Raw genomic sequence first — 23,566 nt, forward strand, 5'->3', positions numbered from 1 at the left:
AGTTATGTTGTTGCAAACCAGAGGTGGGTAGAGTAGCCAAAAAATGTACTCAAGTAAAAGTACTGTTACTTCAGAATAATATGACTCAAGTAGAAGTAAAAAGTAGTCATCCAAATAATTACTTGAGTAAAAGTAAAAAAGTACTTGGTACTTGTACTTGGTTCTTTCCTCTAGTCCAGCAAAGAGTTGGTGCTACCTTGGAACCGGAGCCACTTCTTTGTCAGTGGAAACAGAATGCCCGGTGTTCTGCCAATTTCTGCTGCTTTGCTAAAAAATGCTCCCTAATGGTTTTCTACGTTTGTAGAGCTTCAATTTTACTGTGTTTTACTCCCTAACCCACTTCCTTTCCCCCAAGTGGCCGTCATTGTAAATAAGATCTTGTTCTTAATGACCTGCCTGGTTAAATAAAGGCCAATGACTGAATGAATATCAAATAAAGCGATAGAATTGTATTTTTTTCCCTCTTTATCGTATAATGTTCACAAAGTGTAATGCAATTCATGTCATGGGTAGTGTATTTTGAAGGATCAAATACTCAATGTACCATATTATCCATTTTAAATCGTGCAAGAAATGATGGACGTGCCAATCAAACTTTGAAAATCGAAAGTAGCATTTCTCGGCAGGGAGCAAGCATTGGCAGAACACCGGTTCCAAACTCAGCACTGGCCCAGAACCAGAACCAGAACCAGGACCAGCCCTGGAACCGGTTTGGTGGAAAAGGGGTATAAGAGGAACCTTTTTCCGTGTCGTCCATGTTTCTCTGATTTGGGGGGGTGTTTTTCAGACCCCGGTTGGCAGTGAGAGGATCATTTCGTTTTTTTTAAGCTTTAGTTTCACATTTTGCTCTTCTGCGACACATTCCAGTCACGTGTGATCGCGTGAAAGTAAAACCTTCCCGTGGGGAGAACGTCCAACTCGCCGTTCCCCGGGTCGTTCTGAGGTCTGAGGCCGGTCCCTGGTTCCGTCTTCGTCCGGCCGAGTCCGTCCATGTCCCCGCCCAAACTCCTCCCAGCCCCAGACCGCGTCAGCTGTCCGCACAGCGAGCTAGCGCTCTGTGCATGTACCCGGAGGAGCAAGCTGGATGCTCGTTTCGTGTCCGTCTGTATTTCATGATGTTTGTACTGTGTTCCGGTTGACGGTCCTGTTCTTGATAAGCTGTTGCACACACTGTTTTATCTTTCTTTTTTTTATGATGTTCAGACAAACACAATAAACAGAGCTCATCAAAGTCCACGACTCGTTTTTTTTTTTGCTCGACTTCTAGTACAGCGGACACAGAAACCCAAATCCCTCAACCAAAACAAATGTTTAACCCTTTCAGGCCCGGTTAATCTCAGGCTTATGTTCTTATGTGGCATTTGCCCCGCTGTGGCGGGGGCTCCGGGGTTTAAAGGTTAAATTAAATTGTACCACTGGACAACTGATTAAGTAGTAAATAAAGGTTTTAAAAATACAGACCCACCCGGAGCTCAACTGTTCGGAAGAGTATAAGGGCCAGGCAGGAGAAAAATAAAAATAATATTTTGGAGGAGGAAGATTCTTTTTTTCATTATGCACTTTGAGAAAAAAGCTGAAATGTCGAGATTAATGTTGAAATACAATTTCAAGAATAAAGTCAAAATTTCGTGAATAAAGTTGAAATTTTCCTTAAAGGTATTGTGACATCATTTTTAACATGCTTTTAACACTATTAAAAGTCTTGGCCAACATCCCTCAAATGTGTCTAAAAGAGTGTAACAAGAAAAACTTCACTCTAGTACTCCATTCCTGGCTTTTTATGACAGTGTTTTTTTGCGCCGTGAAAAACGCTTCCTTTCCCCCCTTTCCTGTCAATCATTGCTCCGCTCCTCCTCCAAACCTCCTCCAACCCAACCCATACGCTAACAGCGGCGTCGGAGAGTTAAGCCGGGAGCGACCAGCGAAGCATGCACGGAAAAGCAGCAGGGCGAACCACAGCAAACAATCATAAAAATAAAGGCATGCAAGCAGCAGTGTCCCCTTATCTTAAGTCCAGTCAGTGGCCGCGGGTCTTCTTAGCAGTTGTCCTCCGGTGATTAGAACAGAGGGGGCTCTAAACAGCTCCGTGTTAAGCCTGATTTATGGTTCCGCGCTAAATCGACGCAGAGCCTACGCCGTAGGGTTCAGCGTACGGTGCGCGTCGCCGCGTAACCCTACGTCGTAGGCTCTGCGTCGGTGTAACGCGGAACCATAAATCAGCCTTTATGGTGCGCTGGAGAGGAGAGGAGACAGGGAGCTGGGTGGAGGGGGTGGTGATTTAGCGGGCTGATACGTAACGGTCCGCCACCAAACCAGATGCGCCGTTTTTGCATAGTTATGCGGAAAATCCCAGAAAGCACACAATACACTGAATGTTAAAAGTTCGTTGTTTTTTGGGTGTAATTGATGTCAAGACACCCAACAAAACACAAAAAATCAAGAAAAATGTGTTTTTCATGTCACAATACCTTTAAGAAAAAGGCGAAAACTTTATTCACGAAATTTCAACTTTTTTCTCGAAATTGTATTTCAACATTAATCTCGACATTTCGACTGTTTCTCAATTGTATTTCAACATCAATCTCAAATGATGCATCACGCCTATATCCTTCTCTACAAAGCCGCCCTCTCCTCAACCAAATCCCAATATTTCGCAGAACTAATCTCCTCTGGTGCTGGGAACACTAGGGCCCTGTTTTCTGTGGTCAACAACTCACTGCGCCCCCCAGATTCCCTTCCCCCACACTTCTACTCCACTGACCACTGCAAGCTCCTCATGTCATTTTTCAACTCAAAAATAGCTACCATCCACCAGCAACTGACCCCTCACACGTCCAGTTGTCCATCCCCTCTCGCTCTCCATCCCCCTATTTCTGCACCATTCTCATGCTTCCAACTCCCCTTGGCTGCTGCTCTATCAGAAATCATCCAGAAATCCAAATTATCCACCTGCCGACTTGACCCCCTTCCTTCCTCCCTGGTTAAAGTCTCCCTCCCCTCTCTCCTGCCCCTGATCACTGCCATTATCCATTCCTCCCTGACCTCTGGTACTGTCCCACCACCTCTGAAATCAGCTGCAGTCACGCCGATACTCAAAAAACCAGGCTCCGACCCCAACAACCTCAACAACCTTCATCCCATCTCCAACCTCCCATTCCTCTCAAAAATCCTGGAAAAGACGGTGGCTTCACAGGTTCACACTCATCTCTCCAACAATAACCTCTACGAACAATTTCAGTCCGGTTTTCGCCCCCGCCACAGCACGGAAACAGCCCTTCTCAAGATCACCAACGACCTCCTGATGGCAGCTGACTCCGGACTACTCTCCATCCTCATCCTACTTGATCTGAACGCAGCTTTTGACACGATATCCCATTCCACCCTCCTCAACAGACTATCCTCCATTGGCATAACTGACACACCCCTAGACTGGTTCCACTCCTATCTCTCTGGCCGTACACAGTTCATCCAGTTGAAATCCTTCACTTCCCATCCATCCCCCCTCTCCTCCGGTGTCCCCCAGGGCTCTGTCCTTGGCCCTATCCTCGTTACAATTTATCTCCTCCCACTTGGTCTAATCTTCCGAAGATTCAACATCCACTTCCACTGCTACGCGGACGACACCCAGCTCTACGTTTCCTTCAAACCCACTTCCACCTTCCCACCCTCCTCCTTTTGTGCCTGTTTGCAGGAAATCAAATCGTGGTTTTCCTCCAATTTAATCAAATTAAACAGTGACAAGACTGAGGTAGTCCTCATTGGCTCTAGCTCCACCCTCACTAAATATCCCAGTTTCACCCTTACCATAGACAACTCCTCGGTCTCCCCCTCCCCTCAGGTCAAGAGTCTGGGTATCGTCCTCGACAGCACCCTATCATTCCACACCCACATCAACAACACCATCCGGTCCGCCTACTTCCATCTCCGCAACATCAACCGCCTCTGCCCTTCACTCACTCCCAACAGCGCCGCAATCCTGGTACACTCCCTTGTCACCTCCCGCCTGGATTACTGCAACTCCCTTCTTTTTGGTCTCCCGCACAAACTGCTCCATAAACTTCAACTGGTCCAGAACGCTGCAGCCCGCATCATCACCAGGACACCTTCCACCAGTCACATCACTCCCGTTCTACACCAACTCCACTGGCTCCCCATCAAACACCGGATCAACTTCAAAACCCTCCTCCATACATTTAAGGTCATGCACAACCTCGCTCCCCCATACCTCTCTGACCTCCTTCACATCAATGTCCCCACCCGGTCTCTCAGGTCTGCCTCTTCCACCACCCTCACCGTCCCCCCAGTCCGTCTGTCCACCATGGGGTCTAGAGCTTTCAGCCACTCTGCCCCTCATCTCTGGAACTCCCTCCCCCTTGACCTCAGGAACACTGACTCCTTCCCCCGTTTCAAGTCCCTCCTCAAAACCCACATCTTCAGACTGGCATATGAGACCTGATGTTCCCCTGTTTGTTGCTGCTCTGCTACGGGTTCTGTGCAGTCTGTTTATATTTTATGAGTCTGTCTTAATTATTTTATCAACTGTATTTGATGTTGTGCGGCGATCTTGAGTGCCATGAAAGGCGCCATATAAATAAAATGTATTATTATTATTATTAATCTCGACATTTTGACTTTTTTCTCAAAATTGTATTTCAACATTAATCTCGCCATTTCAACTTTTTTCTCGACATTTAAACTTTTTTCTCGCAGTGCACAATAAAACAAATGTTTTTCTCCTGCATGGCCCTAATAATCTTCCGTACAACTGCACCAGAAGACCGGTCCTCTACAGTCCAGGAGGGGATGAACCCAGACCTGGATTTTACCTGCAGTAGCCTCTCTGATTGATTTAGGGAGGTAACCATAGCAACACATGGTGCTCACAGAAGCACACAGAGAAGGAGAAGATGCACAAATCTCCATCTATTTGAAATTTTAATATTCCACACTTTGGCTCCAAGAAGCTATTTTTGGTCTCTGACAAAACAAAAGGAGGAAAAGAACAACAACGTGTACCAGCGCTCACGAGTTGTCTGATGGAAATCTCCTGCTTTTTGCATCCTGTGAGGTTTCGCTTTGATTCATTTCTTCCTCTGATGTTTCTCCCATCATACAGAAGATTCTACTTCCTGTTTTATCTCCTATCTTTTTAACAGAAACTCTGTGTTTTGAGTTGCAGGGACACAAATGCAGTTTAGTTGTTCCTCTGCAGAGACATGATGTCCTACTTCTGCTTTAAACAATAACCGTGTTGAGTTTGACTCATATTTCGGTTCTGATGCCGTTCATCAGACAAACACAACACTAGCATCGGCCCATTTGAGACAGAAAACCATGAAAAATGCATTAAACAAAGCTGAAACTGACACCATGGTGTAAAACTGATGATTTGGATTAATTTTAATGTTGCTTTGCTACTTTATTCTCCCAATAAACGCGCTTTTATACCAGCGATTCTTGAATAAAACAGCACTTGAGTCAAAGCAGGTTATTTTGGTTTTAGTTTGACGTCCCAGCCAGAGATTATATCTATCTATCTATATATATTATTGTATGTATATAAATATATATATATATATATATATATATATATATATATATATATATATATATATATATATATATATATATATTTCTTCACACTTGACACCATGTATCGTGTAGCTTAGGTTGTATAGTAGGCGGGCATTAATTAATAAGCTCTGCTTCTGCCTGAGCCTTTTTCAGTCAAATTGTAAAATTAGTTTCTTCCTTGTTGCCTTGAAAGGTATATATGACTGAAACGAACGAACGAACGAACGAACGAACGAACGAACGAACGAACCAACCAACGAACCAACGAACCAACGAACCAACCAACGAACCAACGAACCAACGAACCAACGAACCAACGAACCAACCAACGAACCAACGAACCAACCAACCAACCAACCAACGAACGAACGAACCAACGAATGAACCAACGAACCAACCAACGAACCAACGAACCAACGAACGAACCAACGAACCAACGAACGAACCAACGAACCAACCAACGAACCAACGAACCAACCAACGAACCAACGAACCAACGAACCAACGAACCAACGAACCAACGAACCAACGAACCAACGAACCAACGAACGAACCAACGAACGAACCAACGAACCAACCAACCAACGAACCAACCAACCAACGAACCAACCAACCAACCAACCAACCAACTAACTAACTAACTAACTAACTGTCGTACAAGATTTCCTGTAACGTCCCCTCATACTATTACTACTACTGTTACTACCACTGCTACTAATACTACTACTATTACTAACTACTACTATTAGTACTGCTATTACTACTACTAATAATTACTACTACTACTACTACTAACTACTACTAACTATTACTAACTACTACTAACTATGGCTACTTCTACTACTAACTACTACTGTCTACTACTAATACTAACTACTACTACTTCTACTAAGTACTACTAATACTAACTACTATTATTACTAGCAGTGGCGTCAATTCAGTGGAAGCTAAGGTACGGCAAGGTTACGAGTCACAGAACTTAACTAGAGTATCAATCAACACGTCCAGCAAATACTCATCACAGAAGTCTATGGAGCTGATCTGTGTGGTCAAGAAAATTGGAACTTTTTCAAATGCAGTCTCACTCACTGCAAAAACTCAAAATATTACCAGGAATATCTGTCTTATTTCTAGTTAAAATGTCTCATTTTTATTAAAAAAATCTCATTACATTTAAAACAAGTCGAGTCATTACCAGAAAAATAACTTGTTATTTGACCATTTTCACCTGTTTGAAGTAAATTTTCACTTGAAATAAGTAGAAAAATCTGCCAGTGGAAAAAGATTTATCTTCTCATTACACGCAAAACAATCTTGTTCCACTGGCTGATTTTTTTACTTATTTTAAGTGAAAATCTACTTGAAACAGGTGAAAATGGTTGTTTTTGAGTCTTGTCTTACTACTAATTACTACTACTACTACTTCTAAGGCTACTACTACTACTACTGCTACTACTGCTACTGCTACTGCTACTACTGTAATAGCAGACGGTTACATCTACACCTTCAACAACGTCTTCAAGAGTCTTCTGGAGAAGGAAGAAAGAAGAAAAGGAAACTCTTTAAGGACTAAGCCTGACCAGGAACCAGAGACCTGGGATCAGGGACCAGGGACCAGGGAGCAGAGAGAAGGGACCAGGGGCCCTGGGACCTGGACCAGGGACCGGGGCTCTTTATGTGGTTTAAGTCCCGTTGCTATTTTTATCAACATACACATATTGACAGAAATATAGGTGCCCCTGGTATTTTTCCGTTGGGTCCTAAACACCCTGGATCTTGGCTGGACTCAGCTCTTCTTGCATCCCCTGACTTTTTCTTTGTTTTCCTTCATAGGGTTTAAGAGAACATGTGAGACCTTTGCTACATGAACAATTAGGCTTTATTCGGTGTACAATAAGCTACTGGTGTCCGCCCATTTCCGGAGGCTGCGGGTGTTTGTGGCTTGGAAACCAGGGCAGATGAGGATGTACATGTCAGGAAAGGAGTTTAGTTTCAGCGTTTGCTGGGGCAGAGGTCGCCGCCACGGCGTGTGTCCAGCATTTCAGCCCGGGACCGGGATCCTCGGGACCCGGCCCCCCGTAAAAATAGATTTACAGGCCGGTGGAGGCGGTGGGGGGGTCAGGGACAGCTGCTGGCTTCAGTCACACACATTCAGCAGTTAGGCATCCATACCACTACATTTAATTGAATTTAAGTTTTTTTTTTAGAACATGCATGTTAAAAAAAAGAATACAAAAAAGTAAAAGAATAAAGTACAAATATATATATATATATATATATATATATATATATATATATATATATATATATATATATATATATATATATATATATACATATACATATACATATATATATATATACATATACATATATACACATATATATATATACATATATACATATATATATATATATATATATATATATATATATATATATATATATATATAGGACTGTCTCAGAAAATTAGAATATTGTGATAAAGTTCTTTATTTTCTATAATGCAATTAAAAAAACTAAAATGTCATACATTCTGGATTCATTACAAATCAACAGAAATATTGCAAGCCTTGTATTATTTTAATATTGCTGATTATGGTTTACAGTAAGATTAAGATTCCCAGAATATTCTAATTTTCTGAGACAGTCCTGTATATATATTTGTTTGTAGACAGAAGGCAAGACAGCACTTGGGAGTAGGATTGAAGTAAACACTTATTGAGTCCTATCCCTGAATCTTACATACATTCTTAAATATAACATGAGTTTCAATAAACTTACTTATAAAACACACATCCCTACTTTAATAACTATTCAATATAGTGATATAATACTCTATTATATGTATATATAAATATAGTCAAAAACTAAACCAATCAAAGCAAACAAAAGGAAAAAAACAAACGCCCAGCATTTAATACTGCTACTATGTCTGTATGTAATAATAGAAATAATTATAATATATAGTATAACATTATAATTACTTTAATATAACACTACAATATAATAGAGAACAATAGAAAGCAATGATATAACAATATACTTGAATAACTATATAAGAGTAGATATGCTATATATACTGGTTCATATATTTCCCCCAATTATATACATAAAAATAACTATAAATCTATATATCAACATATCTACATATAACTATAAATTAATATATATAAATAGAGATATAGATATATAAATACTGTACGTATAATATAATTCAATATATCTACATACCTACATATAACATATCTATATCCATAATATAAATCTATATATCTACATATATTAATAAATGTACATATCTGCATGTTTATTTGCATCTGCAGAGGAATCAACCGCTAACGTCCAGCATGCAGCTGCACCCGTGAGGCGGGGCTTTCCCCACACAGGTGGAGATGAAGATAGGAAACGACATCACGTCCAAAATGTTTTAATCCAAAGTCATCAAAATAGAGAAGATTATAAATAGTCAAACGATTATAAATAGTCTCGAGGAATTGCAGCTGCTGCCTACAGTACGGTGTCCTGGTTTGAGGGCTTAAAAGCGTTATAAACTGTAATAAGGCATCTGTACATAACTCTAATTATCAAAGTTTCCATTCTTGGATCTTTGAATACTTTGCAATTGTGAAAAAAAATGTTTTTGTATAAACCTTAGAGGAAGATTCATGCAGTTAAAACAAATGTGGATCTATTATTAGACGTCAAGGAGCGTCAAGTTTTGTTGGTCACCACCGACGACATCTGAAGAGTTTGAACAAAATAGGTGTTTGCAGCAAAATGGCAATAAATGAATTAAAAATAAAATAAAATTAAGTAATTTCACTTTGTATGTTGATAGAAAGTACATGAAAGGACTCAGGCCTGCCTTGTTACAAGTCTGCACAAGTCCACTACCGTTATTAATAGACCCATGATTCATTTAAGGCTTTGCTAAGAGAAAAGCATTGTTGTTCTTAAAGGAACAAGGTATTAATATTAATAATATTCCTAAATCTAGTCAAATTTGTCCAACGAAAAAAGCACAAGTGTTGGCTGATTGATCGCTGCAGATTTCCACTCGGAAAGGACCTGAAATTATCAGTCGATCTGCTGGTAATGTCTTTATTTCCGTTTTAACATGGAGATCAGTGCAGTCGGCCCCAGTGGCCAGTCGAGGAACTGCAGCCTTTCTCATTTCCATAATGAACTCCACCCAGTTTGAATGTTGGTGCGTGATAATAATCCACATGGCAGGTCTATCTTTAACACACTTCATCTGCTTCTTGAACATCTTGAACTCTAAAATTAAAAAGTCTTTTTTTGTTTTTATACATGACTATGAGACTGAATTATGGAAGAGTATTAGGGCCATGCAGGAGAAAAAATTATTTGAGAGGGAAAGATTTTTTTTATTGTGCACTTCGAGAAAAAAGTCGAAATGTCGAGAAAAAAGTTGAAATGTCGAGATTAATGTTGAAATACAATTTCGAGAAAAAAGTCCAAATTTCGTGAATAAAGTCGAAATTTCGCCTTTTTTCTCAACATTTCAACATTATTCTGGACATTTCGACTTTTTTCTCAACATTTCGATTTTTTTCCCGAAATTTAACTTCAACATTAATTTCGACATTTCGACATTTTTTCGACAAATCGACTTTTTTCTTGACATTTCGACTTTTTTCTCAAAGTGCATAGTGAAAAAAAAAACTTCCTCCTCTAAAATATTATTTTTATTTTTCTCCTGCCTGGGCCTAATACTCTTCCTTACTGAATAGATGTCTTTGTAGTGACTCTTCTTTTTTTCTGATCAACTGTTTTTTCATTATTTTGTTGATGCATATAATTAAATCGAACAATTACAACAGACAAGAAACCAAAAAAAAAAAATATTGATAGATGTTCAGTCAATATTCAGTTCTTTCAGTTTTTCAATGGCATGTGTCCATATTTTTAATGTCCTGGGTCCCGCACCATGAATTCTTGGTAACCCTTTCTTTTACAGTACAGTAATAACCAGGTAATACCATGGTAATTACACTGTAATTACCTAGTAGTACCTTGTATTTACAAGGTAATTACATGGTAACTACCGGGTAATTTACCCAGTAAGTACTAGGTAATTATTACGTATTTACTAGGTAATTACAATGACATTAGATGGGAACTATGAGGGAAATTACAGGTATTTACTAGGTTAATATTGGTAACTACCAGTCAATTTACCATGTAATTACTCTGAAATTACATGAATTATTTCTAAGTAAGTACCAGGTAATTACTAAGTATTTTTCTGCAAACTACCAGGAAATTATAACCTATCTTTGAGGTAGTTACCAGCTAATTACACTTCAATGACCATGTAGTTACCTTGTATTTACTATACATTTCATGGATAACTACCGGGTATTTACCCATTCATTATTGATTTATGTATTATCAATGGATTGGTGCAGGTAGCCCCGAGGGGTTTAAATTACTCTATTACCTTGTTATTAACCTGATAGTTACCATGTTTTACCTGGCAATTGGCAGGTACTTACCTTGTAGTTACTTGCCCAGTAATTCTATTTCCTAAGTATTTACCCATTAAAGGAGCCGTCTGTAAGAAATGTCCAAAACTGGTACTGCAGTCACTTTCAAAATATTGTTGAGCGGCGTGTACTCCCCCTCCTCCCCCCGACCAGAGGTTGCCAGGTAGGCTGCAGAATGCAGCAGGAACGTAGGCTGCCATGGCTGCGATAATTAGAGCCGAGCTGGCAACCCGGATTCCGAAACAATACTGACTTGGTGATTGGGAGATAGGTGGAGGGTGGAGCTTCAGAAACAATACTGACTTGGTGATTGGGAGATAGGTGGAGGGTGGAGCTTCAGAAACAATACTGACTTGGTGATTGGGAGATAGGTGGAGGGTGGAGCTTCAGAAACAATACTGACTTGGTGATTGGGAGATAGGTGGAGGGTGGAGCTTCAGAAACAATACTGACTTGGTGATTGGGAGATAGGTGGAGGGTGGAGCTTCAGAAACAATACTGACTTGGTGATTGGGAGATAGGTGGAGGGTGGAGCTTCAGAAACAATACTGACTTGGTGATTGGGAGATAGGTGGAGGGTGGAGCTTCAGAAACAATACTGACTTGGTGATTGGGAGATAGGTGGAGGGTGGAGCTTCAGAAACAATACTGACTTGGTGATTGGGAGATAGGTGGAGGGTGGAGCTTCAGGCCAAAACAAAACATGACAACATAAACATCAGTTGAGGGCTGCAACTCCTCTTTTTAAACTGGAATACCCTGGCTTGAGTGCTGTTGTCAGTGACATAAGTATTTGAAATGAACATGATTTTTAAATGTCTGTTGACATATCGGGGTCATTTTATGATTCGTTTTATTATTGCTCTTACATACAGCTCCTTTAAGTACAGACATTTTTTCCTGGCTTTTACTTAGTAATTAAAGTGAAACTGGACTGTAAAAGAAAGCGTGTTGTTTCCATAATATTACCTGGTACTTCCTCATTACCTGGTAATTCCTCAATGGAACAGTTTTACCACATAAATCCGAATTCTTGCCACTGAAAAGTTCCATGTGTAGAACCATAAACAGACTAAACCAGTGACATGTCGGTAGATCGTGTGGTGGTTTCCATCGAAGAGCAAGCATTTTTTTAGTGGCTGTTAATCCTGCCGGGTACAAAACATTTTCTTTGTAATATGAATGTAACTGAGAGTCATCATTAATCAGTAGTAGTAGTAGTTTGTAGTGACTCTTCTGAGGGTTGAAATACTCTGATTACAGCTCCTGTGGCTCTGGAGCTGTCAGTCATCTCTATAAAGGGCTTCAGATCTCAGTCTGAGTCAATGTTTGGACTCGGTTGCCCCGGGGAAAGTAAAAAGGGCAGAGCTGCAGCGTTTAATCCCCCTGCAGACATTCCAGCACCGAGTAATCAGCCCGGGCAACTGTGGCTTCGTCGCATCTGCCACCGCAGGCCTGCGGGACGGCTGCTGCTGATCCGCCGCTGACGAACACGTTTCACAGCTGCCAAACACCAAACATGTGAGCAAATAACGGAAAATGATCAATCAACGTGTGTCCATCACACTCGGGCAGGACTCAGTGCAGTGTTGTGCTTGAACGAGTTCAAATGAATGAGTTCATTTCTGTGAGAACGTTGAACTGAACGCAACATATTTGCAAATAAAGAACTTGAACTTGTTCATTCTGCAGATCAGGAACTGGAATTTGAACTGTTCAGATTGTGTGTTTCAGCTTCACTGTTTAAGTCCAATTATTACGGAATGCATTTCACCACATTTAAAATACTCAACGAAACGACGACTTCACACTACATTACCCACAATGCAGTGCACACTAGCATAACACGGGGCCCCATCTCCATGGCAACGGTGGTCCGAGCCCGGTGCAGTCTTTACATGACCAGTGAAGAGAGACGTTGCAGACGCAGCGTCAGCGAGACGTCAGATGATGATCCGCTTATCATCATCTGCAGGAATTTTACACATCGTCTCCCAAAGAGTCCGACGGTAAAAATCTAACCTTTCTGTGTAAATGATGTCCACCTGCGCTGAGAAAACAAGTCTGAGCGTCTGCCTCGTCAGCTTCACATTTGAAACGTCATGTGGAGTTAAAGCATCCGTCCAGTGTGAGAAAATATCTGCGAGTCCTTGACAATCAAACAAAGTGATCAGGAAAGACCAAGAAGACCCCAGTCACTGCTGCACCTTCAGGGTTGATTTACCAGCAACAGATAGACACACTGATAATGGACTACATTGTTGGAGATTTACAACCTCTGAGGAAAGTTGAAAAGCCACTAGGACAATAGAGGGTCTGCATTGACGTCTCTTCCCCACTGGACCAGCCCCCTTACTCGCACTGAGTGGCAAAACATCAGCAAAAACAGCTGCAACTAGTGGAGAAGACGTGATAACAGCTGATTATCAGCTTAAATTAAAGGCAGTTGGACTTGACAGTGACCCGTACAGTTACCCCAAGAACCAGTGGTTCATGGACATTAATATTTGGTACAGTTACCAAGAACCAGTGGTCCATGGACATTAATATTTGGTACAGTTACCAAGAACCAGTGGTCCATGGACATTAATATTTGGTACAGTTACCAAGAACCAGTGGTCCATGGACATTAATATTTGGTACAGTTGCTCCAAGAACCAGTGGTCCATGGACATTAATATTTGGTACAGTTACCAAAAACCAGTGGTCCATGGACATTAATATTTGGTACAGTTACCAAGAACCAGTGGTCCATGGACATTAATATTTGGTACAGTTACCAAGAACCAGTGGTCCATGGACATTAATATTTGGTACAGTTACCAAGAACCAGTGGTCCATGGACATTAATATTTGGCCACAAATCCAGTTTCCTGATATTTATATGTACTTGATTTCTACGCCGGGAAAATACACGAAGCAAAGCTTGAAGGAATACAAAAGTCTTGACGCTTGGTCCGACTTCAAGGCAGGATTTGTTGGTGAAATTAAAGTGATGAGGACACCGAACTTTATGATTTGACCGTTTAACGTTAGCTACCCAAAAATCCAACATTAACTGATACCAAATGGGAACCGCAAATCCACGTTTCGGTGCCTGGAATCCAGTTGTTTCTGTGAATTGCAGCGATCCATTTGTCTCTCTTAAGCTTATTTTTCGTCAGTCTGTAAAACGATAACTCCGATTTCTTGATAAATCTATGAGTACAGTCGATCGCACAACAGCTCTTTCCCATTTGAGATGTTTTCCAGTTGCTCAAACTGAAAGTTTACGCTGACACTCAGTCTTTCTGACACTCAGTCTTTCTGCCACTCAGTGGACGTATCCCACTAGAAGTCGCATCTGTGACGTCATGCGCATTCGCCCAATACATGATTGTATACATTTAACCGTTTTTATGATAGTGTGGCGTTTCATTCGTACTTCTCACCTACAAATATTGCAATGATCTGAATTTGAACTAGTTCAAAGTAAAAATGGTGAACTATGAACGTGAACTATTCATTTTTAAACCACGTGAACTGAACTTTGAACTAGTTCATGAGAAGTAGGAACTTACACAACACTGTCGGGAGGGTATTTCCACCGGTCCCTGGTCTGCATCTTCCCAAAATGTCAGCGTGTCGCCTTACAAAGAGGATGTATTTATAGCTGGGGGGGGCATTAACGCTCCCCCGAGTCCATCCCTTTTTTTTTTAAAGGCGGTAGGTGGAGTTTGCTCCTCTCTCCTGTTCCCGGACTTCAGTTTGGGTGGCAGGTCCAGGTCCTCGACCCCAGCCGTAGATCAGCAGCCTTCACACCAGCTTCAGCCCCCCCAGGCCCGAGTCATCGAAAAACGCAGCGATGGACCAGCACAAGTACCGCACGGCGGGCGTCCAGGAGAAGCTGGAGATCGTGGGGGTGGAGGACGAGGCGGGGAACCCCATCAGCGCCCTGACCATCCTGTCCCTGCTGGAGCGCGTGGCCGGCATCATCGACAACGTGCAGTCGGGCCAGCAGCGCATGGAGGAGCGGCAGCTGGAGCTGGAGACCAGCATCAAGGGCATCCAGGGGGACGTGCTGAAGCTGGCCAAGGACCACGGCGACACCAGCGGCACGGTGGAGAAGCTGCTGCAGAAGACCCGCAAGGTCAGCGCCAACGTCAAGGAGGTCCGCTCCCGGGTGGAGAAGCAGAACGTCCGGGTCAAGAAGGTGGAGACCACGCAGGACGAGCTGCTCACACGCAACAAGTTCCGGGTCGTCATCTACCAGGTACCACTTTCACTTTATACACTGGAGGCACCAAAGATGACAATAATAATAGTTATAAATCTATCTATCTATCTATCTATCTATCTATCTATCTATCTATCTATCTATCTATCTATCTATCTATCTATCTATCTATCTATCTATCTATCTATCTATCTATCTATCTATCTAGATTTGATAGATCTATCTACAGGACTGTCTCAGAAAATTAGAATATTGTGATAAAGTCCTTTATTTTCTGTTATGCAAAAATGTCATACATTCTGGATTTAGTACAAATCAGCTGAAATATTGCCTTTTATTATTTTAATATTGCTGATCATGGCTTACAGCTTAAGAAAACTCAAATATCCTATCTCAAAAAATTAGAATATTCTGGGAATCTTAATCTTAAACTGTAAACCATAATCAGCAATATTAAAATAATAAAAGGCTTGCAATATTTCAGTTGATTTGTAATGAATCCAGAATGTATGACATTTTAGTTTCTTTTAATTGCATTACAGAAAATAAACTTTATCACAATATCTAATTTTCTGAGACAGTCCTTTTTTTATCTTTTTTTTTTATTATTTTTTTTATTATTTTATTTTCATTCATGTTCTACATGCAATTTTTATGATTTATTTTTATTTTTATGATTTTATATCCTCATAAGGATTTTGTTAAATGTTATTAGGTGGGGGCTCCTCATAAGCCTACTGGCTTGCTCGCTCCTCCCTGCACAGTTTGTTTTAACTGAACTTACTTGTGTAATGTTCTTTTTTTATGTTATGTGCTAAATAAACTAAACTAAACTCCATTCAGAAAACAAAAAACTGTGCATCAATAGCAGATTTTTCAGATCTGCAGGTCTCTGCAGATCTGCAGTGCAATCTAGGAAAGATGTCCAAACTTTTAAAAATAGCTCGTCCCTGCCCGTTTCAACGGCTTGTAACCTCTCACAAGGGAGGGTGTTAAGAATCTCCCTGCACCTAAGGGTGACACTAGGTGGAAGAGTTTTGATCCACTTTGGAGCAGCTAGTAGGAGTTCATCAAAGAGCTTATAATGTGAAGCAGTGAGATGCACGAGGGAAGGCCTAGGAGGAAAACTCCAGGGTCTTTCTTCATTTTTAATTGAAATATCCCACTGACCACCTTCGAAATAAGTGACCAAAATCTTGAAATCTACGATTTATGTTCCCAAAAGTGATGGAAATATGCAGTGAGTAAAATTAAGCTATAAAATGTTTTCTGTTTTTGCGCTCGAGAAGGAATTTCTCAGCCCAGCTGTAAGAGATGTCAATAGAGAAAGAGGAGGACACAAAATGTTTAATCTGTAAATACCCCTAAAAATGGTGCTTGGGAAACGTTTTTTAACACTATTTCATCATTTGTTGAATGATCGCTCGGCAGATTCATTCATTCATTCATTCGTCAGGTGAACATTTGAGGTTCCTCCGCTCGGTCCTCAAGGACAAATCTAGATGAGACAGATATAGTCCACCCAACAATCAAATAATCAAATAATGGACCGTAAAAACTAATGAAAACAGAAGGAAAACGACTGATTGCAGAGTCATCAATGTCATCAATGGTTTTAAAGACTTTAGCAGCTTTAATTGGGGAAAAATGTAACTAATCTGGTCATTTATAGATGAAACAATACTGGATTTGATGTGACGTAAGATTACGTTGTTGTTACGTTGCAGATGCCACGTCAGAGATGTCTGTACCTCAATGTTTCTTTTCTTTTTCTTTTTTCTTTATTCTTTATTTCATTCAAAAGAAAACAAAACAGTTATATAATTACAACAAATCTCTTTCCTTGAATGAAAGGGAAAAGAAAGAAGACTAAGCTTATATTATCTGTCCCTTTTTCCTAAGAAATCAAATTTCAATAAATGTAATAATAAAAAAGCTTTTAAATTACGCAATTTAAAAAAAACACTTTCCAATAAACGTAATTTAAAAAACAAACAAACAAACAAATAAACCAAAACTACAACAAAGTTATAAAATAACACAAAATAGCTGTCGTCAAACACAGATAGTCGTATTCTTTTTTGATTCAAAGAAAAAAAAATATGACAATGTTGCTAAAAAGAGAGAGAGAAAGAAAAGAAAATCCACCTAACTTAACAATTATCATGATATTTCTTCATCAAACTGGCTTTAATCATTCTTTTAACTGTTTTAAATGTTCTGTATCCAGATTGTTTCATAAACTGATACCTTTTCTAGTGGAAACTGGAGAACAAAGGGGAGGAAAAACTAAAAATAGAGGCTTTTTTCTGTTTACGAGGAACTGGAACATAATAAGTGTAAGGAATAACGGAGGAAAAAAGCCAATAAGATGTTAAGCGAGTTGAACTGTGACTCACGTCGTTAAGCGGTGGACGGAGTGGGAGTTAGCGCAGCGATGGGCGGAAACGAAGGCCGGCTCGGGTTCAGGCTCCTAAGAGCCCTTCAATCTGCAACAGCGGCAATTCAAGGCAAAGCATCCTCATTACCACGAGAGGACACTTTCATCCAGAGTGGCGCAGAACTTAATCAGGCCGACTGAAATGCACGGAAACAAGGTGACTGGAGAGATTTGTTTTGGTAATCTGAAACACTTCAGCGACTTCTTCAATTTGCAGTCATTAAGGGTTTCTTTTTTAATTTGGATGATTACATATCCCCATCAAGTCCTCGTCTGGCACCAGGGCTTGAGAGATAAATGCAATGCCTCGATCGGAGAAGAGAATAGGAGCTACGTGGGCGGGGACACCGCAGCCTCGATGCACCTGGGTTGAGATCAGCCCCCGAATCTCGCACTCAGAAGGCACGCCGATTTTTTCCAGTGGCCAGCCGCGGTACTGCAACAAAAAATCCCATGGGGCCCAGAAAGCTTTTTTCCCATAGACCGCAATAGTAAAAGAGAAGCCTCTAAAACTGTTCACAGGAACCTCCAGCTGTAATCACCGGCAATTACTAATCTTTGTATTCTATATTTTTAAGTCATGGACTTTATATCCGTCAAAAATGTTTTATAACGGCCAGAAAAATCAAAGAAAAGTCTCTTTCTGGGCGTGACGTCACGGCTGACGTCACAGCCGTGTCCGTGCATTCCACGGATGTATTATATTAATATATATTATGTAATTATATTATATTAATACATTAATAATATATTTAATACTATACATGTAATAATATATGGAGGATTTTTTGTGCCAAAATTAAATAAATAAATACATCATTAATTAATTAAATTGGGAATGAAATATATCATTAATTAATTAAATGTGTCATTAATTAATTAAAATTAGAATGAAATATGTCATTAATTAATTAAAATACAATTCATTTTAAGTAAAAAAAAAAAATTATTATTTCAGCATTTAATTAATTAATGACACATTTAATTAATGATTTCGTGTTGCGTGTGAATCATGAAATGTAAAACTGATAAAAGTTTTATCAGTTGTAAAACTGCTGATAATATACATTAATTAATATATTATATTAATACATATTATATTAATACTCGCGTCATTGCCCCGGGGCATGATGGGAGGCCCCAGAGCATCATGGGAGGTGACTCAACTGCGCGTGCTCTATGCGGAAGTAAACCCGGAAGTCAGGAACTTTTTTCGGCGTATGCGCTGGCTGAGCAAAATTGCATTGAAATGAATGGGCGGCCATTTTCAATGTCCCAACCAGTTCTATTAATACATCCATGGTTGAGATGGACAGGCTAGCTAACAGCGCTGAATTGGGGCGCCGTGGGTTGCTGGGTGGAAGCTGCTGGCCAGACAGCGTTAATCCGAAGTGAAGCGTCTTTAAACATCAAATACTTCCCTGGTGGCTGGAGGAGTTCAGGGTCGGGTCCAATCTGAACCAGGAACATGCCAACATCCTCCAATCCTGGTCAATTCTCATTTAACCAGAGCTGGTAGAGAAGCCAAAAATTGTACTCAAGTAAAAGTACTGTTACTTCAGAATAATATGACTCAAGTAGAAGTAAATAGTAGTCACCCAAATAATTACTTGAGTGAAAGTAAAAAAGTACTTGGTGAAAAAACTACTCAAGTACTGAGTAACTGTTGAGTAACGTCTGATTTATTTAATTAACACAACCATTCAAACAGACAAAAGTACAAAATAATCATCTTCAGGCAAATTAAATCAATAAAATAATAAAATAAATTAAAATGAATAAAAAAATAATAATTTGCTTAAATTAAAATAATCTTAAAGTAAATTCAAGTACTTTAATAAATAATAAAATAATAACAGAATAAAAAAATAAATTAAGCACAAGTAGCACAAAATTTCAAGCCTTTGTACTTTTCTTTTTTAACCAGACAGAACTAGAACAAACATGAACTCATAGAAACTCTGTGTGTGTTTGAGTCTGTGTAAATGTGACAAAACATGCAAAACAAACATTTTTCCCAAAGAATCACCCAGTGATGTCATGAGATTGACGCGTACGTGGATAAAAGGGATAAAAGAAAAGTAACAGCTCAACGTAGTCTAATGTAGCGGAGTAAGAGAAACAGTTTCTTCTTCACAAATCTACTCAAGTAAAAGTAAAAAGTATAGTGATTCAAAACTACTCCTAAAAGTACAACATTTCCCAAAACGTACTCAAGTAAATGTAACGGAGTAAATGTAACTCGTTACTACCACCTCTGCATTTAACGAATATCAAACACACTTATTTATTTAAATCATCACCGAAAAACCTCCAACAATCCAGCGCTGGCCCTTTCCCTCGGGATTAATAAAGTATCTATCTATCTATCTATCTATCTATCTATCTATCTATCTATCTATCTATCTATCTATCTATCTATCTATCTATCTATCTATCTATCTATCTATCTATCTATCTATCTATCTATCTATCTATCTGTCTAACAGATGGTTCAGGCCGTTTCTGTATTTCTGGCTGGTTAAAAATAAGACTGGTGCCAAATGTATTTTCAACAAACACCTGTTAGCAACATAGAAGTCAACTCGGGCTGGGGATTGATTCAAATGTCAAGAATCGATTCCGATTCTTAAGATTCAGAATCAATTATCACGATCCGATTCAATTTGATCCAATATCGATTTGAGTTAGTGTTATTAAAAAAAGTTTTTTGACAGCTTGGACAGGACATCTTGGCATATGTCAACCTATGGTTCCTGAGATTGGTTGTTGCGAATCCCTTTGCTTTGGTCCAGCTCACCTTTCTTGCCGTCGTTTCTGAACCCGAAATGGCCCCAGATACGAGATTTAAGCCTTTCACGAGTTTTCAAAACCAGCCGCTACTTTTCGACGCCATGTTCATCGTTTGATAGTTTCACACCATGTGACTATTGGGATTAAAGTTCACGGCAAGGCAAGTTTATTTGTATAGCACAATTCAACACAAGGTAATTCAAAGTGCTTTACATCAACATTAAAAGCAGCAAGATGCAATTAAACAGTAAGAGCAACAAGATGCTATTCAGTCTCTCTGTGAGCGTTGGAGCTCTGCTGATGGAACTGAAAAAGGCTCCAACTTGCAGTGACGTCAGAAAAGGAAGCAGTTCATGTCCCCCGTCTACTTCCAGTTTGAGCAGCTGCCCAAACAGTCCAAAATGCCTGCTTGGCGCGCGCAGAGACGTTTTATAAACTCTCCCCCCACTACGGTTCAGTTTCCTGTATCTGTGTCACGTGACTGCCCCGCCCCTTAGGAGACTAACAGCAGGTCCTGAGTCTATTGAGTCCTATGGGAAAAGTGAACGTGAGCACAGATTATTAACAATTAATTCGCCCCATAGTAACCTAAGTAAATATGGGACCCATTTTTCAAAAGCCACAAACCTTCTGAACAATTTGACACCAAAATGACAATTTTCAAACCGACAAATTAGGAGAAAATGAACTTTGTTTGAGACCTGTCTCTGTCTGAGCAACACACTCTCGCCAGATTTGGCTCTCATAGCTAATAATATAATATAATAATAATAATAATACATAGCTCTCCTCTCTGGTGCTGATTCAGAGATTCAGAGTCGTCGGTCACTGCAGAACTGCCAACGTCGTTTTACCATCGGATAAACTTTAAAACTAAAATAAAACTTGCTTCTTTGCTTAATACTACTGTTATTGTTATTATTGAAGTCTTTTTGGAAGGGAAAAAAAGAATATTAGACTGATCCGATGATCTTGTACTGGGTTGATATCAGACATTAAAGTAGCAGATAAAAAAAACGAGCGGCAAAATAAGGCGCAAATATTAAAGTTGTACTGTATCTAGTGTTGTATGTTATACGTTCACAACACTTCCAAAACGATGTGGGGAGAGTGGCGACCACGCCCACTTAGGAGACAGGAAGTGGATACCATTTCATACCATTGACAGAAACGGTAATGTCTTTGGCGCGTGCAATAGGTCCACGTGTCTCAACGCATAGACCGAGTTGGTAACCTAAGTTACAACTTGTGACTACGCCAGGTTATCTCCGCTACGCCTTCATGGCTTGGAGCATGAAACTCCGACTTTACCCGGCAACAAAATATTCTATTTTCTGATTGGCTGATAGGTTGGTGACTCCAGCCAGCTGCTCTGAGCTCAGAGCTCCGCTTACAGTAGGTAGTCCACCTTTGACTCGTTTGTAAGACGGGCTGTTGGACTTACTGAAGTTGATTTCTCAGCATGAGACATTACATGTGTGGAGTGAAACTTGTTGAAATGCGTGAGACTTGAGAGCCCTGCAGCACAGGCAGCAGCTAAAACCACCCTGCTGGTCCTCGACGTCCCTCTCTGCTGTGCTTCAGCATGGCAGAAGCTGGTAACCATAGCAACTGGTGAGGTTGTAGTGACTGGAAACATTTAGTGGGTCTTCTGAGCTCCAACGGGTTGAGTTCAGTCAAACGCTGGATGGATGGATGGATGGATGGATGGATGGATGGATGGATGGATGGATGGATGGATGGATGGATGGACGGACGGACGGACGGATAAAAAAGGACAGTTTAGGACTGATTTTCTTGGCTTGATATATCAAAATCAAGTTAGATCGGTTTCAAGGTTGTGATGTTGTGCATCATCAGTTCTACATTTTCTCGGTTTAAGGTCAAGGTTAGGGTTAGGGGTCAGGATTAAGGTTAGGGGTTAGGAGTTAGAAGTTAGGGTTAGGGGTTTGGAGCTAGGATGAGTGTCAGAGTTAGGATTAACATTAGAGGTTGGGTTATGCTTGAGGGGTAGAGGTTAGGGGCCAGGGTTAAGGTTAGGGGTTAGGGTTAGGGGTTTGGAGCTAGGATGAGTGTCATGGTTAGGGTTAGGAGTTAGGGTTAATGGTCAGGAGTTAGGGTTAGCGGTTAGGAGTTAGGGTTAGGGGTTAGTGTCAGAGTCAGGGTTAGGAGTTAGGGGTTAGGAGTTAGGGTTAGGGGTTAGTGACAGGGTTATGGGTCAGGGATAGGCTTAGGGGTCAAGGTTGGGGTTAGGGGCCAGGGTTAAGGTTAGGGGTTAGGAGTTAAGGTTAGGGGTTTGGAGCTAGGATGAGTGTCATGGTTAGGGTTAGGAGTTAGGGTTAATGGTCAGGAGTTAGGGTTAGCGGTTAGGAGTTGGGGTTAGGGGTTAATGTCAGAGTCAGGGTTAGGAGTTAGGGGTTAGGGTTAGAGTTAGGGTTAAGGGTCAGGGCTTAGGGGTTAGGGGTTAGGAGTTAGGGTTAGGGGTTAGTGACAGGCTTATGGGTCAGGGTTAGGGTTAGGGGTCAAGGTTAGGGTTAGGGGCCAGCGTTAAGGTTAGGGGTTAGGAGTTAGGGTTAGGGGTTTGGAGCTAGGATGAGTGTCATGGTTAGGGTTAGGAGTTACGGTTAAGGGTCAGGAGTTAGGGTTAGCGGTTAGGCGTTAGAGGTTAGGGTTAGAGTTAGGGTTATGGGTCAGGGTTAGGCTTAGGGGTCAGGGTTAGGAGTTAGGATTCATGATTTAGGGTTAGGAGTTAGAGTTAAGGGTTAGGGGTTAGGGTTAAGGTTAGGATTTAGGGTCAGGGGTTAGGGCTAGGGATTAGGGGTCAGGGTTACGCTTAGGGGTCAAGGTTAGGGTAAGGGGTTAGGAGTTAAGACTTAGGGTTTAGGGGTTACGGTTATGGAAGTAACCTTTCATTCCCATGTTTTTATAGAAAAATAGGTTTCAAGTTATTATTTGAAGTTAAACAATGTTCTTTTATAGACATATTTTTTCTTGAATTGTTTAGGGTTTGTGTTGGTTGTGTCAAAATTA

The 23,566-nt window shown here is 40.5% G+C and overlaps 1 protein-coding gene across 1 annotated transcript in view; it reads left to right on the forward strand.

The window, feature by feature from the left end:
- The first annotated feature begins 14,801 nt into the window (after positions 1 to 14,801).
- Positions 14,802 to 23,566, forward strand: part of cavin4a (caveolae associated protein 4a) — a 30,501-nt gene continuing 21,736 nt past the window's right edge. The window contains exon 1 of the mRNA XM_061731656.1: positions 14,802 to 15,339. Within this exon, the coding sequence (XP_061587640.1) occupies positions 14,932 to 15,339 (408 nt within the window). The 5' untranslated portion in view covers positions 14,802 to 14,931. The remainder of the gene's footprint in view (positions 15,340 to 23,566) is intronic.

The sequence above is a fragment of the Cololabis saira genome, chromosome 10, assembly GCF_033807715.1.
Source record: "Cololabis saira isolate AMF1-May2022 chromosome 10, fColSai1.1, whole genome shotgun sequence".
Taxonomy (NCBI): domain Eukaryota; kingdom Metazoa; phylum Chordata; class Actinopteri; order Beloniformes; family Belonidae; genus Cololabis; species Cololabis saira.